Source organism: Mobula birostris, chromosome 2, assembly GCF_030028105.1.
Source record: "Mobula birostris isolate sMobBir1 chromosome 2, sMobBir1.hap1, whole genome shotgun sequence".
NCBI classification, from domain to species: Eukaryota; Metazoa; Chordata; class Chondrichthyes; order Myliobatiformes; family Myliobatidae; genus Mobula; species Mobula birostris.
The window spans coordinates 179,185,877-179,209,236 of NC_092371.1; the positions used below are offsets into that span (position 1 = coordinate 179,185,877).

Sequence of the window (23,360 nt, forward strand, 5' to 3'; positions counted from 1 at the left end):
ACGGAAGCACCAGGACTAGAAATGCCAGACTGGGTAACAGCTTCTTCCCTCAGGCTGTGGGACTAATGAATACCCTGCCCCCACCGAGGTCTCATCACCAGGATAGCGAGCTGTTTGCTGTCCTATTTACCTGCGCTGCTCTTTACTACATGGATTTTGCATTATATTTTGTTAACTTATTTATAGTGTAATATATAGTGTAATGATATATCTGTGTGGGTGCATTGTTTCGTTTGGTTGTATATATGTAAAGTCAGATGACAATAAACCTGAACTTGAATTTCCGGGTGGGACAGGACAGAGTGGTGTGCAGAAGCAATGGCATCATCAGTGGAATCATTTGAGTGATAAGCAAACTGGAAAGGGTCCAATGTAGCAGGAAGATGGGATTTAATGTGATCCATAACCAGCAGCTCAAAGCACTTCATTATTGTTGAGGTCAGTGCCACTGTACAGTAGTCATCGAGGCAGGTTAATTTCACCTTCTTGGGCATCAGGATGATGGTGGAGATCTGGAAGCTTGAGGGGATAGTGGACTGCCCTAAAGAGATGCTGACGAAGTCTGTTAGAATCTCCGTTAATTGGCTGCACAGTCCCTCAGCACCTGACCAGGTCCGTTACCAGGCCCCACAGCTTTACGTTAGGGTATTCCTCACATCAGCTGTGGCCAGATAAAGTGCCTGCTCCTCGGGTCAGGAAGGGGGACCTTCCTCACCAGCACATTCTCTGTGCATAAAACCAAGCGTAGAAGACATTTAGTCAATCAGGAAGAGAAGTGTCACTGTTATTTATGCACAGGATGAAATTTGTTGTCCGTTATAACCTGAATGCCTTGCCACATGTGCCTCAAGCCTCTGGTGTCACAGAAATGGCCGTTTATTCTCTGTAAGTAATCCTACTGTGCCTTCCTGATGGCATGGGAAAATGCAGCTCTTGCTGACCTGAAAGCAGTCTTAAACCCCCAACGATGCAATCTCTCAGCCACTTGGTTTCAGTGATAGCGTTCAAGCCCTGCCACTGCTGTCGAGCATCTTTCAGTGATTCAGGTTTGGTTAGGAATTGCTACTTCTCGCGTAAGGTAGCTTTCCGTTGGGATGCAGCATGTTAAAATGCTTTTAACTGCACATCTATACAAGGTCCCAAGTGATTAGTTGTCCTGCTGCCATCTCAGTCTTCTGATCTCTAATCTCTTCTAAATACCAGGTTGCCACAATTCTATTTGGTGGGGATAAAGATACGTTAAGCTTACACTGTAAAATAACCAAAAATCAAATATAATCAAATCGTACTTAACACTTTGGAATATAAAATTGATGTTTTTCTTGGCAAAGAGGAATTTAGTATAGTTAATTTAAAGTTCACATTTTTTTTTATTTTAAAAGATAACAAAATGTACCTTTCCGAACAATCTTTTCCAAAATATTGAAGTAATTCTTCTGTGCAACTCCACTCAAAGAGGTTAGCTGTGAGTTTGCCACAAGCTGCAGAAGCTGTTAAATTAAAAAAAAATCAATGAATTGTGCTTCCCTGCAGGTTAATCAAAGTGTGCACATATAAAATTACATAGAGAAATCCTTCCACTTCAAGGTTCACGTCTTAGCATAATGAATTATGCAATAAATGTACACCAATACTCAATATAGGAGACAATGTGCTTTGCGGCAATGATAGTAAATAGTGCTTTATATGTTGAACTGCAAGTGAAAAAGGGAGTTATTACATTTCAAATGCCACTTAGGGCAATTCATAAGCACTTCATACCTTTAGACTTGTACTGGAGATCAGCTGCTCTGAAGGGATTATATGGTAGTGTCTCTGCATGTCACAAAAATCACTTGTAGAATCTAGCACCATTTTAGTCAATGAACCAGAACTACTCCTTTTTCTTTCCCTTAGTAAAATTATCAGATGTAGTCCCACATTCAAAAGAATTTTGCGCAAGAACACTTCATTAAATTTAAACAGATTAAACACATTTAAAGACAATTATACCCAACATATGAACAGGAGAGGAGGTTCCAGAACACCAAAGAGGCTACGCCATGAAACTATTTTGCAAGCAATATGTTTATAGTGTTCAACACCAAAATGAATCCATACCTTGCATTTGGGAATCTAGAGGACAATGAAAATAAAGCTGCATAAAGATTACATATCTGTTGATGAACAATGATTGATGATTCTCCTGAATATTCAGATAGATGTTTTTCTGAATTTAATATCTCAGTAATATTGTAAGTATATTGTTCAATGTTGTTTAGATAATTCATTATGGGTTATATGCCAAAGTACATGAATGGCATATGTCATTTACGTCACCAGGTTATATGTATGTGCCCTGCTAAAAGTAAGATAAGACTAGACATATTATCCCTGAATCTGTGTTTTTCTCTCAATTAGTTTTGTGTTTTGGAATTAAAATTATAGAACAGTGGTGACCAGCAAGTTTTAAAATGAACCCAAGACAACTCCCTATTTGTTGAACTGCAGCGAGATGTTCCAGTCTAAAAAAAGGAAGTGTGCTTTCTTTTTAAGAGGAGAAAATGGTCATGTTAACATAAAGGCAGAAAATGAATGAAATTCATGGGTTCATAAACAGCGAGTACCAGGTAATAATGATAATAATACATTTTAATAAAGCAGAAATGGCTGACTACATCAGAAAGTCAGATGCATTTCATTGCACAACACATATCTGGATTTTGTATACTAAGCAAATTGAGCAATATTTTGAAGCAAATGAAATAGCCAATAGCAAGTGCCACTGTTGCTGAGTGCATTGGGTGGAAAGGCATACAGTGGAACTAGCTGAAATGAGCTTTTCTGATATTGTGAACGTAATGCAGGAAAATTTAGAACCAAAGCCATTGTTGATTGCAGAATGCTTTAGGTATAAGTGGAATCAAGAGGAAGAGGAGTCCATCTCAGCATACGTAGCTGAATTGAAGAGACTGTTCAAGCACTGACAGTTTAGTGAAGGATCTAATGGTACACTGAGAGATTATTTACTTTGTGGAATCTTACAAAAAAAAGCATTCAAAATGGCTCCTAACAGAAGGACAAGTCACATTTAAAAGAGCAGTTAAAATGACTGCATCAATGGAAACAGAAGATAGAGAAACAGTTGACTTGGAGTCATGAATGAAAGTGAGCACGAACAAAATTGGAACATCCAAACAGAAACCTCCCTGGCTGAGCAAATTGTATCACCATTGTGGCAAGGGCTCGTGTACACCAGACCCATGCAGGCTTAAAGGCCAAACTTGCAGAAAATGCAACAAAGTAGGCCACATCAAAGAACATGATGGGCACAGAAAACTAAATGGAAGAGATAAAGCAGTTTCAAAATCTGATAATGACTAGGGTGATTAAGGACTGAGTAGCCTTCAGATTTTCATGTGAAAACTAACATGAATAAAGCAATATAGTTTATACTAGAAGTGAACAGCAAATTAAATTTGAATTGGACACTACCTCAGCAGTTTCAGTCATTCCACAACATGAGTTTGAATGGCATTGCAAAGATATTGAACTAAAGCCTGCAGATATCCAACTAAGAACTTGTACTGGAGAAAAGATAACTCCTGTTTTAATGACATTTGTAAGTAACAGTGAAATACAACAACCACCATGCCACATTGGGCTTATATGTGGTAAAACCCTACTGTATAGCATTAACAAACTAGGATATTAATTCCCCTCCAGTTCAGGTGCAAACTGTCCCTTCTGTTTAGACCCCACCTTCCCTGGAAGACAGCCCAATGATCCAGAAATCTTATGCACTCCCTCCTACACCAACCCTTTAGCCACAAATTAAACTGTATAATCTTCCTAGCTCTAGCCTCACTAGCATGTGGCATGTGGCATGGGTAGCAATCCTGAGATCACAACTCTGGAGGTCCTGCCCTTTAACTTAGCATCTAACTCCCTGAACTCCCGTGCACAGCCTCGTCACTAGTCCTACCCATGTCATTGGAACCATAACTTCTGGCTGTTCACCCTTCCACTTAAGAATGCTGAGGATTCGATCCAAGATACCCTGGACTCTGGCACCCAGGAGGCAACATACTATCTGGGATTTGCGTTCTCGTCTGCAGAACCTCCTGCCTATTCCCCTAACTAACATATCCCCTATCATCACAGCATGCCTCTTCTTTACCCCTTCCCTTCTGAGTCACGGAGGCAGACTCCATGCCAGAGGCCTGACCACTGTGACTTTCCTCTGATAGGTCAACTGCCCCACTCCCCCAACAGAGTCTAAAGTAATATTCCGACCACTGTTCTAAAGTAATATACCTGTTTTTGAGGGAAATGGCCACTGGGATACTCTGCACTCGCTAATTAACCCTTTTCTACCTCCTGTTATCCAGTTTCCTGTGTCCTGCACCTTGGGTGTAAGCTCCCTCTCTAAAAGTCCTATCTATCTCACCTTCGGACTCCCGGATGAACCAGAGTTCATCCAGTTCCAGCTCCAACTCCTTAACATGGTTTGTTAGAAGCTGCAGCCGGATGCACTTCTTGCAGTTGTAGTGGTCACGGATACTGCCTTCCCACATCTCGCAAGAGGAGCATTGCACTATCCTGCATCAACAGGACAAACTAGTCCTAACTGGCTTGCCAATGTCTCAGTAAATGCCAGTATCACCCAATACCAATACACAAGATTAAAGAAATATGTAATACCTTGGTTCAATTTAGGATTTCAAGTGGAGCATACACTGAACGGAGATTCTATCAGACTAAGATAAGTATAAATTTACTGTCTTAAAGTACTAACACATTTTGAGGCTGCCTTTTTTGTGTGGGGGGGGGGGAGTTATCACATGAGATTTAAGTAGACAAAGTTAACATGGTCTATTTTACAAAACGTTGGCCATTGAGCTTAATATCCCACAGCATTTCCTCGCTATTTTCAGAAAATTATTTTAGAAATTTGTAAAATGTATTTTAATGGCTTTGATGCCCATTAGCACTCAAGCACAAAGTGAGCTGAAGGATAGAATTCTCAAATGCATTTCCCAGAAAGTATTTTAAAAATATTCAGCTGCTCATGTGGTGCATTAGCTCAATTGAAATATACTTCACAAATACACTAACAGTGGCAAAAAAGAACTACAATGTAAAATGTGAAGTGGGATATTGAGCAGACAGAATAAGTGGAGCTTTTATTTCTGTAAATGAATACATCCATCAGAAGTGCTCAGAAGAAAGTAGAAACAATCTAAGGTCATTTTCCTTTGTATATCAATTAAAAAAAAACACCAGGGAAAACCCAATGACTGTTGGAGAATTTGAAACCAATTAACAATGGAGCCATGAGCAGAGAAACCTGCTCCTTGTTCTGGAACCTCCTCACCTGTTCATATGCTGTGCATATTTAGCTTAGAATGTGTTAAATGGCTGACCATTTATACCAGAAGACCATAAGACAAAGGAGCATAAGTCGGCCATTTGGCCCATCTAGTCCGCTCCGCTATTTTATCATGAGCTGATCCATTCTCCCATTTAGTCCCACTCCCCCGCCTTCTCACCATAACCTTTGATGCCCTGGCTACTCAGATACCTATCAATCTCTGCCTTAAATACACCCAATGACTTGGCCTCCACAGCTGCCCATGGCAACAAATTCCATAGATTCACCACCCTTTGACTAAAAAAATTTCTTTGCATTTCTGTTCTGAATGGACGCCCTTCAATCCTTAAGTCATGCCCTCTCGTACTAGACTCCACCATCATGGGAAACAACTTTGCCACATCCACTCTGTCCATGCCTTTCAACATTCAAAATGTTTCCATGAGGTCTCCCCTCATTCTTCTAAACTCCAAGGAATACAGTCCAAGAGCGGACAAACGTTCTTCATATGTTAACCCTCTCATTCCCCGAATCATCCTAGTGAATCTTCTCTGTACCATCTACAACGTCAGCACATCCTTTCTTAAATAAGGAGACCAAAACTGCCCACAGTACTCCAAGTGAGGTCTCACCAGCGCCTTATAGAGCCTCAACATCACATCCCTGCTCCTATACTCTATTCCTCTAGAAATGAGTGCCAACATTGCATTCGCCTTCTTCACTACCGACTCAACCTGGAGGTTGACCTTAAGGGTATCCTGTACGAGGACTCCCAAGTCCCATTGCATCTCAGAACTTTGAATTCTTTCCCCATTTAAATAATAGTCTGCCCGTTTATTTCTTCTGCCAAAGTGCATAACCATACACTTTCCAACATTGTATTTAATTTGCCACTTCTTTGCCCATTCTTCCAATCTATCCAAGTCTCTCTGCAGACTCTCCGTTTCCTCAGCACTACAGGCCCCTCCACCTATCTTCGTATCATCAGCAAACTTAGCCACAAGGCCTTCTATTCCATAATCCAAATCGTTGATGTACAATGTAAAAAGAAGTGGCCCCACACAGACCCCTGTGGAACACCACTGGTAACCGGCAGCCAACCAGAATGGGATCCCTTTATTCCCACTCTCTGTTTCCTGCCAATCAGCCAACGCTCTATCCACATATGTAACTTTCCCATAAATCCATGGGCTCCTATCGTGTTAAGCAGCCTCATGGGTGGCACCTTGTCAAAGGCCTTCTGAAAATCCAAATATACAACATCCACTGCATCCAACCCTATTTATCAGCACTTGTCTGTAGTGTTCTATGTTCCAATATTTGAATAGGTACTTGTTAAATATTGGAAGTCTCTGTCCCTACCATGCCCCCCCACCCCCCCACACCAATGAGAGCATTACAAATACAAATGACTCATTTACATTTACTCCTTACTTTAAACTTATGACCTCTGGTTATGTCATGGAAAAATGTTTTTAAAAAATTGGAAATGGATGGAAAGATGGCGCCAATAAGTAGAGACTCTGCATGCAGCTCTGATGGGAGTCATTAAGTAGTCCAACTGAAATCCACAGTCACAGCCATGGGTACTTCTGTTGTGTTTTCTAACTTCAAAACATTAAACTAGTTCAAAGGAAGACATGAGAGTCCAGGAATGCAGGTCGATCTTCCAAGTTTACTTTAAGTGAGGCACGCACATACCACCGTCAGTTAATCAGGACAGCTGCTTATTTGAGACAACTCTTATAGAACAAAAACTAATTGAGAAAATAGACAGGATCCCCTTTATTTATGTTGAACACAATGCTGCTTAATTGGGACAGGAGATTATTGCTGAACAGTTTCTAACTAGCAACAGTCATGTGCACTTGTGTGGCCGTTAGACAGTACAGAGCAAACAGATTTTAAATAGTGTCAGTTGTGTGTGCTTGTGGTATGTTTACCCACTTGGGCCGATGGACACCAATTCAAAAAGTAGTGCTTTTTGGTAATTTTGGCTTTTTTTATTTTGACATTATGCAGGAAGGCAATGAAGACTGTACATTATCTGCACTCTGTGTCTGCGCTGATTTAACTCATTTACAGTCAAAAGAACACAGCAGCATAAACTGGATGAATACCTCTGTTGATAACTATTAAGAACCAATGCAATTTTATAGTACTGTAGTGGTATTGGTAGTGTTCTAATTTATTCTGTATTTCATTTAAATACATAAATTGTTATTCAGTTAAACAATAGCTCATTTTTTAAAACACCTTTTAAATATTTCCATCAAACTTCAGCTAATTAGGGCAGCCACTTAACTAGGCCAAAATGGACTGGTCCTGATGTGTCCCAATTAACCAGAATTTACTGTATACAGTATATTTCTTACTGTAATTTATAGTTTATTGTTATGTATTGCAATGTACTGCTGCCACAAAACAGCATATTTTATGATATATGTACTGGTTCTGAATTGGGAATGGTTTATTATTGCCAGTTATACCAAGACAGTGAAAAGCTGTCTTGCACAGAGATCATGGAAATCACGATTATTACACAATGCATTGAGGTAGAACAAGTAACACAATAAAAATGCAGAATAAAGTGAAAAGATACAGAGAAAGATTAATTCAGGTAAATAAGAAAGGGCAGGCTCATAACAAGTCTTGACCTCACAATCTTTTTGTAATAAGGGACCATTTAATAATCTTATACTAACAGGGCAGAAGCTGTCCCTCAGTCTGATTGTAAATGCTTTCAGGCCTTTGTAAGTTCTGCCTGATGGAAGAGGGGAGAGGAGAGAACGTCCAGGGTGGGTAGGGTCTTTGATTTTGCTGGCTGTGGCTCATTTACTGAGCCAGCAAGTACAGACAAAGAAGTAAATCCAATTTACCCAGCTTCTCCTCAGACAGTAAATGAGGCACTCCATCCCAGGCAACATCCTAGTGATCCCCAATGTGCAGAGCAATCTTTTTTGTACCATAGAATAATCCAGAATTTGAAAATAAAGCACCAACTAGTCTTCAAAATAAAGATCATTAAAAACTACCAGAATCGTATAAAACCATCAGGTTCACTAATGCCCTTTAGCAGTAGAATTCTGCCATCCGTATCCAATCTACAATTACTTGCAACTACAAGACTCACACCTAGCTGACTCTAAAATACTTTCTGAAGTGGCCAACCTATCTTCTAGGGTAACCATTACAGCTACGGTTAAGCAGGATGAATAAAACTGAACAGATCACCTGATATTGATGCCAGTACTGGATATGAACATAGCAATGATGCTCTGAAAACAACTGGCCTTGTACAGTGCTGTCAAATATCTGGGGACTGGCTTTCACAGGCTTCTCAAAAACTGATATATTTGCAGTCACAGAATCACAGGGATTGGTAGTGTAATACTAAGACCAATGGTGTTAGTATTACAGAAAGAATAGATGACTGGCAAAGAATACATCATTTACAGTTACAGACATGGGTGGAGAAATGACAGGTGGAGTTTAACCTGGCCAAATGTTACACCTTGGTAGGTCAAATGTAGAGAGATAGTGTGCTGTTAAGGCCAAGGCTATTAACAGTGTTGATGAGCAGAGGGATCTTGGGGTCCAAGTTCATAGCTCCCTGAAAGTGGCTACACTGGTTGATAATGGTTAAGAAAGCATATGGTGTGACTACCTTTATGAGTACAAAAGTCAGGAAATTATGTTGCAGCTTTATAAAACCCTGGTTAGACTGCATCTGGAGTATTGCATGCATTTCTGGTTGGCCCATTATATGAAGGATGCTTTGGAGATGGTGTAGTAGACAAACTTTTAAACTGGTAATAAGGGTTGGACAAACTTTGGTTATTCTCAGTCGAGCATCAGAGGCTGAGGCAAGAACTGACAGATTTTTAAATTCATGAGATGCAAAGGTAGGGTAGACAGTCAGAATCTGTTTCTCGGTGCAGAAATGACAAACACCAAAGCATATAAAGCTGAGGGCCCCAAGGTAGAGCAGTGGATGTAGTGTACAGTATATGGATTTTAGTAAAGTGTTTGACAAGGTTCCCCATGTTAGGCTCATCCAGAAAGTAATGAGGTACAGGACTCATGGAAACTTGCCTGCATGGACTCAGAATTGACTTGCCCTCAGAAAGCAGAGGGTAGCTGTAGATAGATCATAATCTGTCTGGAGCTCAGTGATTAGTGGTGCTCCGCAGGGATCTGTTCTGGGACCTCTGAGTTTTGATATATTTAAAAACGATGAAGTGGAGGGGTGAATTAGTAAGTTTGCAGATGAGACGGAAGTTGGAGGTGCTGTGGATAGCGTACAAGACTGCCGTGGGTTGCAATGGGATATAGACAAGATGCAGAGTTGGGCGGGGAAGAAGCAAGTGGAGTTCAATCCTGAAAAGTGCGAAGTGATACACTTTGGAAAACTGATCTTCAAGGTAGAGTACAGGACTAATGGAAGAATTCTTAGCAGAGTGGAGGAACAGAGAGGTATTGGGTTTTATGTCCATAGATCCCTCAAAATTGCCACTCAAGTTTATGGGGTGTTTCTGAAGGAATATGCTGATTGGCCTTCATTATTTGAGGGATTAAGTTCAAGAGCTGAGAGATAATGTCGCAGCTCTATAAAACTCGGGTTAGACCACACTTAGAATATTGTGTTCAGTTATGATCACCTCATTACAGGAAGGACAAGCTTTTGAGGGTGCAGAGGAGATTTACCGGGATGCTGCCTGGATTAGAGAGCATGTTTTATTGGGAACGGTTCAAAGATTGAGTGAGCTAGGGCTTTTCTCTTTAGAGCAACAGAAGACAGAGGTGTAAAAGATTATAACAGGCATAGATGGAGTAATTACCTAGCATCCTTTTTCTAGCTCAGCAATACCATCCAGAGGACATCTGGTTCAAGTGAATTGAGAAAAGTTTAGTAGGGAGGCCATTGGGAGTTATTTTTTACTTAAGTGGAGAGTGGTGAGTGCCTGGAATGCACTGTTGAGGCTGGTGATAGAGGCTGTTACATTGGGACATTTAGAAGACTCTGAGATTGGCAGATGAATATACGAGAAATCGAGATTAATGTGCTTAGTAGGAGGGAAGGGTTATATTGAGCATGTAGTTTGTTTATACAGGTTGATGGAACATCAGGGGCTGAAGGACCCTTCCTGTGCTGTATTGTTCTATGTTCAAAGGTGCTATGAGGGGCAAGTTTTTATTTTATTAAGTGCAGAGTGGTAGCTGCCTGAAATTGTTTACCAAGCACAGTACTGGAATTGAGCAGTTTGGAGGCTTTTAGATGGACATGAATGTGAAGGGAATTGGGGGGGGGGGAGAAGAAATGAGGACATTTAGTATAAATTGACATTAAGATCAGCACAATATCGTGAGTGGAATCATCAGCCCACTGGTGATGACTGATACAGATCAATGTTCTGTATCACGGGAGAACACACAAACTGTACATCCAGCATCCAAGGTCAGGATAAAACCTGGATCTCTGGTATTGTAGTTCCACTAGGGCACCACTGCACAGTGTTAGGTAAATATCCATGTGGTGCTCTTTCTGTGCAGGTTGGTAACTCCACTCAAGTGAATGTATCTGGTGAAAATCCATCTGCCATGGCTGTAATAATGCTGTGTGACCAGATATCAAGCTCAGCATGGCTTAGGCTCCATAGAATCAGAATCAGGTTTATCGTCACTGCCATATGTCGTGAAATTTGTTGTTTTGCGGCAGCAGTACATATAATATAAATTACAATTATATGTATATATTTTTTAAACAAGTAATTAAGTACGAAAATACATATTAAGTAAATCGTGCAAAAAGAGAGTAAAATAGTGAAGCAGTGTTCACAAGTTTATTGATGTTCATAAATCTGATGGCAGAGTGGTACAAGCTGTGTACAATCAGTAAAATAAAAACAACTGAACAAATTGGAATCTCATTGCTACAGTGCTCTACTCAATTCAAAAGGCAAATATTCTCTCTGCAGTATTAATCGAGTTCACAGATTACTACTTACTTTAACAATGTAGTTGAACCTTCTCATGTCTTGAATTGCACTTGAAAAATCTAAACGGTTAAAAGCTTCTCCCAGTGTACAGTAACCATGTCTCTAGAAAAGGAAGTCAAAAGATTTAAAAAGCAAACAGATATAATTGAAGAAATTGTTAATGGGGATCACACAGAAAAATAACTTACTTCTCTAGTACTTCCTTTATGAATGTAGATCCACTTTTCCTTATAGAAGTCTGGAAAACAAAACAAATACCATTTCCAAAAGCAAACAGGATATTACTGGATGATGTGACATTAATACAAGCCGATACATTATTGAATCCCTGAGTCATAATGCAGTACAGTACAGAAACAGGGCCTTCAGCCCATCTAGTCCATGCTGAAACCATGTAAACTGCTACTCCCAATGACTTGCACTAGACCATAGGCCTCCATCCATGTACCTATCCAAACTTCTCTTGAACACTGAAATCAAGCTCACATGCACCACTTGTACTGGCAGCTCACTCAACAATGTCATGACTCTTTGAGTGAAAAAGTTTCGCCTCATGTACCCTTAAACTTTTTAACCTTTCAGCCGTAAGCAATCACCTCTGGTTGTAGTCCCATCCAACCTCAGTGGAAAAAGCCTGCTTGCATTTATCCTATCTATACCCCTCATAATTCTGTATACCTCTATCAAATCTCCTGTCAATCTTCTACATTCCAAGAAATAAAGCCAATTCTGATCTGATGGAGACGGATGTGAGGAGCACGGAGGAACATCTGTAAAACTTCTGAAATGCCCGCTTCGCTGCCGCTGCTACTGTGTGGTAACCAGAATCTCTGGAGCAGAAGGCCTCAAAATCCTCGGCTTTGCTTGTTTCAGTGGCCGGGGTGAGGTCGAAGGTGCTCCGCAGAGGATAGTGCTCGGGAGGCTGTATGGGAGAGGCTGGTTGGAAGCTCAAAGTTTTCGGACGGATGGACTCAGTGTCGACTGTGGTCGGCTGCTTCCAAGACATCGGCAAGTTGACAGTGCCTGGAGGTTTATGGCAGGGGATTTCTCCCTTTTGCCGCCTGCTATCGGAGACTCGGGAGTTGATCGACTCGGGGACTTTTGAGACTTTATTTACCGTGCCCATGGTTTGTTCTTCATCAAATTATGGTATTGCTTTGCACTGCTGTAACTATATGTTATAATTATGTGGTTTTGGCAGTGTCAGTGTTTGGTTTGTCCTGTTTTCCGTGATATCACTCTGGAGAAACATTGTATCATTTTTTAATGCATGTATGCATTTCTAAATGACAATAAAAGAGGACTGACTGTTCTCATAATCTAATCTAACCTATTCACTCTTTCCTTATAACACAGGTCCTCCAGACCTGCAACATCCTTGTAAATTTTCTCTGCACTCTTTCAACATTATTTACATCTTTCCTCTACGTAGGTGACCAAGACTACACACAATACTCCAAATTAGGCCTCACCAACATCTTATGCAACTTCAACATAACATCCCATCTTCTGTACTCAATACATTGATTTATGGCCAATGTGATGCCACTTTCAATGAATTATGTACCTCTGTTCTACTACACTCCTCAGTGCCCTAAGTTCACTGTATAAGACCTACCCTGGTTGGTTCTACTTAAGTGCAAAACCTCATACTTGTTTGCATTAAATTCCATCTGCTATTTTTCAGCCCATTTTTCCAATCAGTTATAGGAAAAAGTTAGGACTTTATTCCCTGGAGCACAGAAAAATGAGGGGAGATCTCATAGAGGTACATAAAATTCTGAAGTGTATAGATAGGGTAAGTACATGCAAGCATTTCCTCCTCAGCTTGGGTGAGACTAAAAGGGATGTTATAGGTTTAGGGTGATAAGTGAAATCTGAGTGGAAACTTATTCATTCAGAGCAAGGTACAAGTGTGAAACAAGCTACCAGCTGAGATTGTTAATGCAGGCTCAACTGTAACATTTAAGAGAAGTCTGTATAGGGACATGGATGAAAGGGGTACGGTAGGCTATAGTCCAGGTGCAGATAGACGGGACTAGGTAGACCAGGCTGGTACAGACTAGATGTGCCAAAAGGTTAGTTTCTATACTGTAATAATCTATGACTCTAAATTATGCTTCCTTAGAATATACTTAAAATTATGAAATTATAGTCCCCAGATGTTGCAAGTGTTCCACTCCTGAGAACTGTCCAGAAACCACTTTTTCCTGCAAGTCAGAAATAAATATTCTTAATGAGGGTCAATTAACATGACCATGTATATATTGTCTTCCACACATAGTACAGAGTCAGAATGTCCCATATAGCATGGCTCATTTTGATAGTCATAAACTATCAATGGACATTATGTTGCTTAATAAAGCAATTTGCAAGATTTAGTAGAAGAGATTTACTTGTTAGTTTCCAAAATAATTGATCCTGTAGTGATTGAGTAATTTAAAAAAAAAATAGATTTTGACTGAACAGTGGTGCAGCTAGAACTGCTGCCTTAGCTCCAGTAACCCAAGTTCATCGGAGTTCACAAATGTGTCTTTGTGGTGTTTGCATATTCTCAGTGAGTATGTGGGATTTCATGGTGCACTAATTTCCTTCCATATGCCAAGACATGAGCAGGTAAGTGCATTGGGAACTGCAAATTGCACTTAGGGTGTAGCTGAGTCTCTGCAAATTAATGGGAATAAGGAAACACTAATGCATATAATTAGATGCTTGGTGACCATGATGGCCCCAATGACCCTTTTTAATGCTGTATCACTTAAGGGCATCCATATCCTCTTACTATCTCTTCTTTCAGTTAGTCCTGACGAAGGGTCTCGGCCCGAAACGTCGACTGTACCTCTTCCTATAGATGCTGCCTGGCCTGCTGCGTTCACCAGTAACTTTTAAGTGTGTTGCTTGAAATTCCAGCATCTGCAGATTTCCTCGTGTTTGCCATATCTAGAAATACTAACTTTCCTCCAATCACCTTCAAACTATGTACCCATTTTCAACCTCAGCAAAAGACTGACTACCCTCTTGATCTATGCCTCTTGTTATCTTGTATACCTATGCACATGTATGCAAATACAGTTGGGTATTTAGAACAATAATATACCCTAGAATAACACAGCAAAAATTAACAATAAACTGTTTGTGACTAATCAATGTAACAACTAAGTCTTCAGCCAGAAAATACATTAATTGTTCATTTTTTTGATGGTAGTAAACCTTATATTCACTTTGTGTGTTGATATTAAAATGATCCTTCTTCCTCTTTTTTGCTACTACCTCACAGTCTTCAACAATGTTATTTCCATTGAGCTGTTCTTGCAATCTATGGCAAACAACAAAAAAAAATCAAATAGTTATTAAATGCAACATACACACATCCAATCAAAATGTTAAACCATTTTATGGAAACACATTTCTGCATGAATAAAAATATTAGATTCAATCTGAAATTGCAAAGATGAACATTTTTGAATTGGTTGTAAAATATACAAAAGTCACGTAATGCTTCTGAATAATAATTAGTGAATGTAAAAGGTCAGGAAATGTCACTTAAAACAGGAAATACATTGTTGACAGCAGCTCACTAGCCATATTATGCAAAACAGAAACAAGGAGATTAACAAGGGAGCACTGATCCATTGCTGCAGGATTGTTTCTCCTTTGATATAACATTTGAAATGCATTATATTCTTTCTGAAAACTCTAAAATTTCATGTTAAAGTTGCAAAAATGCACTAAGTAAACATAGAAACATAGAAACCTACAGCACAACACAGGCTTTTGGCCCACAATGCTGTGCGGAACATGTACTTACTTTAGAAATTACCTAGAGTTACCCATAACCCTCTATTTTTCTAAGCTCCATGTACCTATCCAGTAGTCTCTTAAAAGACCTTATCGTATCTGCCTCCACCACTGTTGCTGGCAGCCAATTCCATGCACTCCCCACTCTGCGTAAAAAAATTACCCCCAAGATCCCCTCTGTACCTACTTCCAAGCACCTTAAGACTGTGCCCTCTCGTGTTAGCCATTTCAGCCCTGGGAAAAAACCTCTGACTATCCACACGATCAATGCCTCTAATCATCTTATACACCTCTATCAAGTCACCTCTCATCCTCCGTCGCTCCAAGGAGAAAAGGCCAAGTTCATTGAACCTATTCTCATAAGGCATGCTCCCCAATCCAAGCAACATCCTTGTAAATATCCTCTGCACCTCTCTATGGTTTCCACATCCTTCCTGTAATGAGTGACCAGAATTGAACACAAGTTGGGTCTGACCAGGGTCCTATATAGCTGCAACATTACTTCTCAACTCTTGAACTCAATCCCATGATTGATGAAGGCCAATGTACTTTATGCCTTCTTAACCACACAGTCAACCTGCACAGCAGCTTTGAGTTTTCTATGGACTCAGATCCCAAGATCTCTCTGATACCCCAGACTGCCAAGAGTCTTACCATTAATACTAATAGTACAGTTGAAGGTATATACAGTATTTGGATTTTTCAGAAGGCCGTTGACAAGGTGCCACACGAGGTTGCCTCAGAAGCTACAGGCTCATGGTATTACAGGAAAGATGCTAACATGGATAAAGCAGTGGCTGATTGGCAGGAGGCAAAGAGTGGGAATAAATGGAGCCTTTTCTGGTTGACTAGTGGTGTTCCACAGGGGTCTGTGTTAGGACTGATTCTTTTTATGTTGTATGTTAATGATTTGGATGATGAAATTGATGGCTTTGTTGCAAAGTTTGCAGAAGGTACAGAGATAGATGGAGGGGCAGGTGGTTTTGAGGAAATTGGGAGGCTACAGAAGGACACTGATTAAGAGAATGGGGAAAGATGGGGCAGACGGAATACAGTGTCGGGAAGTGTATGGTCATGCACTTTGGTAGAAGAAATGAAAAGGTTGACTATTTTCTAAATGGAGAGAAAATAAAAAATTTCAGGCACAAAGTGATTTGGGAGCCCTCGTGCAGGATTTCCTAGAGGTTAATTTGCAGGCTGAGTCCGTGGTGAGGACGGTAAGTGCAATGTTAGCATTCATTTCAAGAGAACTAGAATGCATCCTAGGTTTTATATTCTAGTAAATACAAAATAACCTGCAGATGCTGTGATCAAAGCAACACTTTCAGTACTCTGGATGAACTCAGCAGGTCGGGCAGCATCAGTTAGAAACGATGAGTAGACGTTTCGGGCCGGAACCCTCCTGCCAATCAGCCACTGCTTTATCCATGTTAGCATCTTTCCTGTAATACTATGAGCCTATAGCTTCGAGGCAACCTCATGTGTGGCATCTTGTCAATGGCCTTCTGAAAAATCCAAATACTGTATATACCATCAACTGTACTATTAGTATTAATGGTAAGAAGGGTTCCAGCCCGAAACGTCTACTCATCGTTTCTAACTGATGCTGCCTGACCTGCTGAGTTCATCCAGTGTACTGAAAGTGTTGCTTTGATCACAGCATCTGTAGATTATTTTGTATTTACTAGAATATAAAACCTAGGATGCAATATCGAGACTTTATAAAACACTGGTGAGGCCTCACCTGGGTATTTGCATGCAGTTTTGGGCCCCTTAGATTAGAAAGGACATGTTGAACCTGGAGAGTACTCAAAGGTGGGGTCACAAAAATGATTCCAGAATTAAATGGCTTGTAATATGAAGAATGTTTGATAGCTCTGGACCAGTATTCAGAGGAACTTAGAAGAATGGGGGGGGGGGGGGGGCGGGGGTGACCTAATTGAAACCTATCAAATGGTGAAAGGCCTTGACAGAGTTATGGTGGGAGTGTCTAAGACCAGAAGACACAACCTCAAAATAGAGGGGCATCCTTTCAGAATGGAGTTGTGGAAGGATTTCATTAGATTTAGAGTGGAGAATCTATGGAATCTCTTGCCACAGGCAGCTGTGGAGACTAAGTCTTTATGTATGTGTAAGGCAGAGGTTGATAGATTTTGGATTGGTCAGGGCATGAAGGGTTACGGGGAGGGGGTTGGGAAGGCAGGAGGTTGGGGCTGAGAGGCAAAAAGGATCAGCCATAATGAAGTGGCGGAGCAGACTCGAGGGCCAAATGGCCTAATTCTGCTCCTATGGTCTTATAAAAACGTAGGGCCTCGATTTATGACAATTCAGAGTTTTTTAAAATTTCAAACAAAATTGCAATAAAAGTGATATGCAAATACTTAAAACACTTCTGTTAATGTACATTCCATACATTTAAAATAATGTATACAATATTTATGATTTCCCGCAGAGATACTCCTAAGAAAAATAGTATGCAATAGATACCACATTTTGTTTCACCCAAGCCAATCAAGCAAAATTAGTGTATCTTATAACTGACTAAGTGCATATTACAATTGTAGAAAATACCTGGAATTGAAATGTGAACATTACTTCCTCATGTTCACTAACATTTAATTAGAAAGCCAACATTTAATTGGCCATCATTAACAGCCTTTATCCTTTTACACCCAATAATGATGATTAAATTGTAAAATATGCTCCAAATCGGGATTCTGTGTATTTGAGAAAGATATTTACAAGTGATGGTTCTTTTGCTCTTCTGGATTGCATAAATGCAGGTCATTAGTTTAAGGGGAAGTTGCTGACTAGCTCATTCTTAATGATAAACTCACTCAGTGATTACATTCCTTTACTTGCTTGCCTCTCTGGAAGGTGTACTCACCATCATGTTGTTAACACTGACCATCACCAACTCAGCATGTCAATGACCAATTTGCTGAGCTGTGCTAGCAGAATGATGTTCAAGTTATTTTTTTCTAGGATTGCTCGTCATGGTCCTGACACTCCAGGCTTATTTTCCCCTAAAAGGATGGGAAAATGATTCTCCTGCACCATTTCAACACGAGAGGGAAGTCTGCAATGCCCATCAACCACACCCCACAGATTCCAAAAATGTGTTGATTTAATTGATTACCTCTTGTGTCATGAGCATGTTTGAAAGAATAGATTACAGGGAAATAGGTAGGATAATGGGATTACTCCGAGAGCTGATATGGACCCAGCAGGCCAAACAGAGTCAAAATGCTGGAGGAATTCAGCGGGCCAGGCAGCATCTATGGAAAAAGTAAACAGTTGGCGTCTTGGGTCAAGACCCTCCATCTCAGCCTGAAACATTGACTGTACTCTTTTTCATAGATGTTGCCTTGCCTGTTGAGTTCCTTCAGCATTTTGTGCTTGGATTTTTAGCATCTGCAGATTTTCTCTTGTTTGCAATAAGCCAGATAGCCCTTCTTTATATTACAAGCAAATATATAAAAAAAAACTAGCAACCATAATTTAGCTCTCTTCAGAATCACTTACTTAAATTGAAAAAATTGGAGGTCAGAGCATGGTTTCTGTGGCAACACAATCATTTATGCTTTTCATTGGCATAACTGGTTGTCTATTATGTTTCATGCTAAACCATAAGTCAGAGTCAGACAGCACTACAGCATTAAAAAGAGCCCTTCAGCCCATCTAGTTCATGCTTAACTGTTACTCTGCCAAGTGCCATTGACTCACACTTGGACCATTTCCCTCCATATCCCTCCCATTCATGTACTTCCCATTTGCACACTCATGTACAAAACACTTTTCAAAGTTGTAGTTGAACTCACTTCCACTACTTCCACTGGCAGGTCATTTTACACTCTCACCATCGTCTGAGTGAAGAAGTTTCCCCAGATGGCCTCCTTAAACATTTCACCTTTCACCCTTAACCTATACCCTCTAGTTCTAGTCTCACCCAACCTCAGTGGAAAAAGCCTTCCCTGCATTTACCCTATGTATACCTTTCATAATTTTGTATACGTCCACCAAATCACTTCTACACTCCAGGGAATAAAGTACTAACCTATTCAACCATTCCCTATAACTCCGGTCTTCAGTTCCTGTAAATTTTCTCAACACTGTTTCAATCTTACTGATATATTTCTTGTAAGTAAGTGACTAGAGCTGCATACAATATTCTAAATTATGTCTCATCAGCATCTTATACAACTTCAACATAACATAACACCCCAACTCCTGTACTCAATGCTCTGATTTTTATGAAGGTTTAACATAAGCTTTTCACTTCTGCCAAAAGTTTTGAAACAGCAGCAATCAAATGCCTTCTGGAAATGCAAGAGAAATACATTACCAGTACTGGAGAGATTGCGGAAGCATTAACAATGATCTTTCAAGAGTCGATAGATTCTGGCATGGTACGAGATGACTGGAAAATTGCAAATGTTACTCCGCTATTTAAGAAGGGTGGGAGGCAGCAGAAAGGAAACTACAGACCTGTTAGCCTGACATCAGTGGTTGGGAAGTTGTTGGAATCAATTGTTAGGGATGAGATTACAGGGTACCTGAAAGCACATGATAAGATAGGCCAAAGCTAGCATGGTTTCCTGAAAGGAACATCCTGCCTGACTAACCTACTGCAATTTTTTGAGGAAATTACAAGTAGGGTAGACAAAGGAAGTGCAGTAGATGTGGCGCACTTGGATTTTCAGAAAGCCTTTGACAAGGTGCCACATATGAGGCTGCTTTGCAAGATAAGAGCCCATGGAATTACTGGGGAGTTACTAGTGGAGCATTGGCAGAAAACAGAGAGTGGGAATAAGGGGATCCTATTCTGGCTGGCTGCCGGTTGCCAGTGGAGTTCCACAGGAGTCAGTGTTGGGACCGCTGCTTTTTACGATGTATGTCAATGATTTGGACTATGGGATTAATGGATTTGTGGCTAAATTTGACGATGATACAAAGATAGGTGGAGGAGCGGGTGGTGTTGCGGAAACAGAAAGACTTAGATAGTTTAGGGGAATGGGCAAAGAAGTGGCAAATGAAATACAATGTTGAAAAGTGTATGGTCATGCACTTTGGTAGAAGAAATAAATGGCCAGACTATTAATTACATTGGGAGAGAATTCAAAATGCAGAGATGCAAAGGGACCTGGGAGTCCTTGTGCAGGATACCCTAAAGGTTAACCTCAAGGTTGAGTCAGTGGTGAGAAGAGGAATGAAGCCAGGGCATCAAAGGGTATGGGGAGAATGCAGGGGCGTGGGGATGACTGGAAGAATTGGATTAGCCCATGATTGAATGGTGGAGCAGACTCGATGGGCCGCATGGCCTACTTCTGCTCCTATTTATTATGATCTTATGGTCTTTAAAAAACACCAAAAAAATTGAACAATCACCATTTGATTCACAAAATTAAGTTTACTTTTCATGATTATCTTGAGTTTTTCTAAGCGCCTTGATGTCACAGCATTCCTAGTGGTATAACTTTTCCCTACCAGGTTCGTCTATCAGTATTTTGACCAAAAGCCGAACAGCACTACACAACCACATGCATGACTAGAAGAGAACAAAGGCTCTGTGGCAAGTGACCTAGTCTTCACATTAAACCCTTTCCACAGTCCAACAAATCAATTTTCTCCAATCGTCTAGGTGGGTATAGCTCCACCATCTCAAGATGCTCAGCGCCATTTAGAAAAACGCAGTCGCACTTGATCAGCATCCATCAATTTCCCTACCGTATATGTTCATTTTCCCCAACATAGCAAAGGCTGCAGTATGTATCATCTGCAAAATGTACCCCGTTACTCTACCAGGCCAGTGTGCCAGCACCTCCCAAACTGTGACCACTATCATCAAGAAAGCCATGGGCACAAATGCAGAGGGACACTATCCTAAATAGGAAATGTGTTGCTTTTCCATCATTGTCACTGGATCCAAATCCAGGAACATCCTTTCCTCAAGCATGTTGAAAGTGTTTTCATCAATAAAGAACTGCAGTGATTAAAGACTAACTCAGCAACACCTTAAAATTAAGTTAAAGAATAGAAATATTGGCAGTGATGACTAAATCCGCCCCCCCAAAAAACGAAGATAGCAGAATAAAAGAAACTTCAACAGTGCATTTAGAAAGCCAAAAAGGAAGAGCAGCTCTTGCATGGATTAATCTTTTAAGTAACCGGTCCTACTGAATGCTATTAAACATCCATTACCATAAAGCCATTAACTGAGACGAAAAAAGGGATCAACCACCAACTAAATAAAATGGAAGAGTATGCGGGGGGGGGGGGGAAGAGGTAGATTGATCTTGGAGTAGATTGAAGAGTTGGCACAACATTATGAGCCAAAGAGCTATGATAAACTGTTCTGTTCTATATTTTAATACAAGAACCTTAAAACTACAATGCATCAGTCTGGTTTGTGAATAGAGTAGATTCTGGTTAATTAGGACACATTGGGACCAGTACATTTTGGCCCAATTAAGTAGCTGCCCTAATTGGCCAAAGTCTCAGAGAAATAATTTCAACATTTTAGAAGACAAACTACTGTTTAAGTGAGTAACAAATTAGGTATTTAAATGAAATACAGAAGAACACTACGAATGCTACCACAGCACTGAAAAAGTGTGTATTAGTTCCAAATAACTATTGACAGAGGAATTCATCCACCATACTCAGCCATGTACATAGTGTCCACGGAGGTGGACCACCTCACAAACACAAGAAAATCTGCAGATGCTGGAAGTCCAAAGCAACCCACACAAAATGCTGGAGGAACTCAGCAGACCAGGCTGCATCTATAGAAAAGAGTAAACAGCCGGTGTTCTGCCCTGAAACATTGAGCCGGAGTGGCTCCTCTAGTGAAGGGTTTTCTCATGTCTAATTTGCAGCAGCCCACTCACCTTTGGTCCCCACCTGACATGCGGCTCTCACCTGTGGCTCCAAGTTGCTGTTCGCATGTGATAGCAGCCACACCACGGTATGTCCCTTCAACAGGCAGGCTGAACCAGGTGAGGGTAGCTGGCAGGCCTCATACTTGGGTGAAACAGGGACAGGCCTGTCCTAGCATGCAAAGTCAGCTCCTGCAGACTACGCAGATGAGATCAACAGTGAGCTCCAAAGACCAAGAATGCAGTTCTGCAACGCTTCATGGACAGTGACAAACATGATAAGGCAGAGAATAGTCATTCACTGCGACCAAGGAAAACCCCAGTTTGTGATGACTACTTGTACAACTAGACCCGGACTTCCGAGGTTGAGAGACTGGAACTATCCTAGTGCAACAACCTTTCCCCACTTTAAAAACTCCCCTGCACTGTCATTGTCAGATACAATGGACAACCAATATGCTGCTGTGTTCTTCTGATAGACTGTTAGTGAATAAAATTAGCGCAGACACCTAGTGCAGATATTAGACTGCCTTCATAAAATACTTTTGATTGCATTCTCCAAATCCTCATCTTCACTGTAACATTCAAGGTGATTGTCGATACCTTCAAGTTATTTGTAATTCCTAGCTGAAGTGAAATGGTTTCATTTTCATTCCTGGCTGTTTCTGGCGTCTCTAAGCCTGAGTGCTTGAAACTACAGTGAACAAAACAATTCTAAATTGTCTTACTGTTTAGTTCTCACAAACTGTCATGGACAAAATCCCTGTTCTTTTAACACAAACACATGCAACTGATGCTATTTTAAACTGTTCAATCTAAGCACAGTGTACTGTCTAAGGCTATACAAGTTCACATACCTGACACTGCTTAAAAACTGTTTAGCAACAGTCTCCAGTCCCAAATAAGTAGCATGGTATCCCAAGAAAAGAGAATCTTGGCTATTTGCTCGATTAGTTTTTGCAATTTAAAAGTTGTCCCAAATGAACGGTTGCCTTAATTAACCAGAATCCACTGTAAATTGGTAAACTTACATTAAGTAGTATTGGCACAGCAAAAGTAAAGAAATCCATGACACAGTGTTATAGTTTGTAATAGATCTGGTGGTTGTGGAACCTCACAAAGATACACATTTTAATTAAAAGGTCAGGCAAGTGGGCAGAGGAGGTGGGATGGCTCTGTTGGTAAAAAATGAAATAAAATCTTTAGAAGTAAGTGATACAGGATCAGATATAAAATCTTCATAGGTGGAGTTAAGAAACTACAAGGGTAAAGAGACCCTAATGGGAGTTACATATAGGCCTCCAAACAGTAGCTAGGGTGTGGAATATAAAT

General features: G+C 40.4%; 1 protein-coding gene across 1 annotated transcript in view; it reads right to left on the reverse strand.

Moving 5' to 3' along the window:
- Positions 1 to 23,360, reverse strand: part of fbxo25 (F-box protein 25) — a 71,657-nt gene that overhangs the window by 33,978 nt on the left and 14,319 nt on the right. Inside the window, exons 2-5 of the mRNA XM_072251145.1 lie at positions 14,574 to 14,668; positions 11,541 to 11,590; positions 11,362 to 11,454; positions 1,397 to 1,490 (exon numbers count right to left, since the gene is read on the reverse strand). Of these exons, the coding sequence (XP_072107246.1) occupies positions 1,397 to 1,490; positions 11,362 to 11,454; positions 11,541 to 11,590; positions 14,574 to 14,668 (332 nt within the window). The remainder of the gene's footprint in view (positions 1 to 1,396; positions 1,491 to 11,361; positions 11,455 to 11,540; positions 11,591 to 14,573; positions 14,669 to 23,360) is intronic.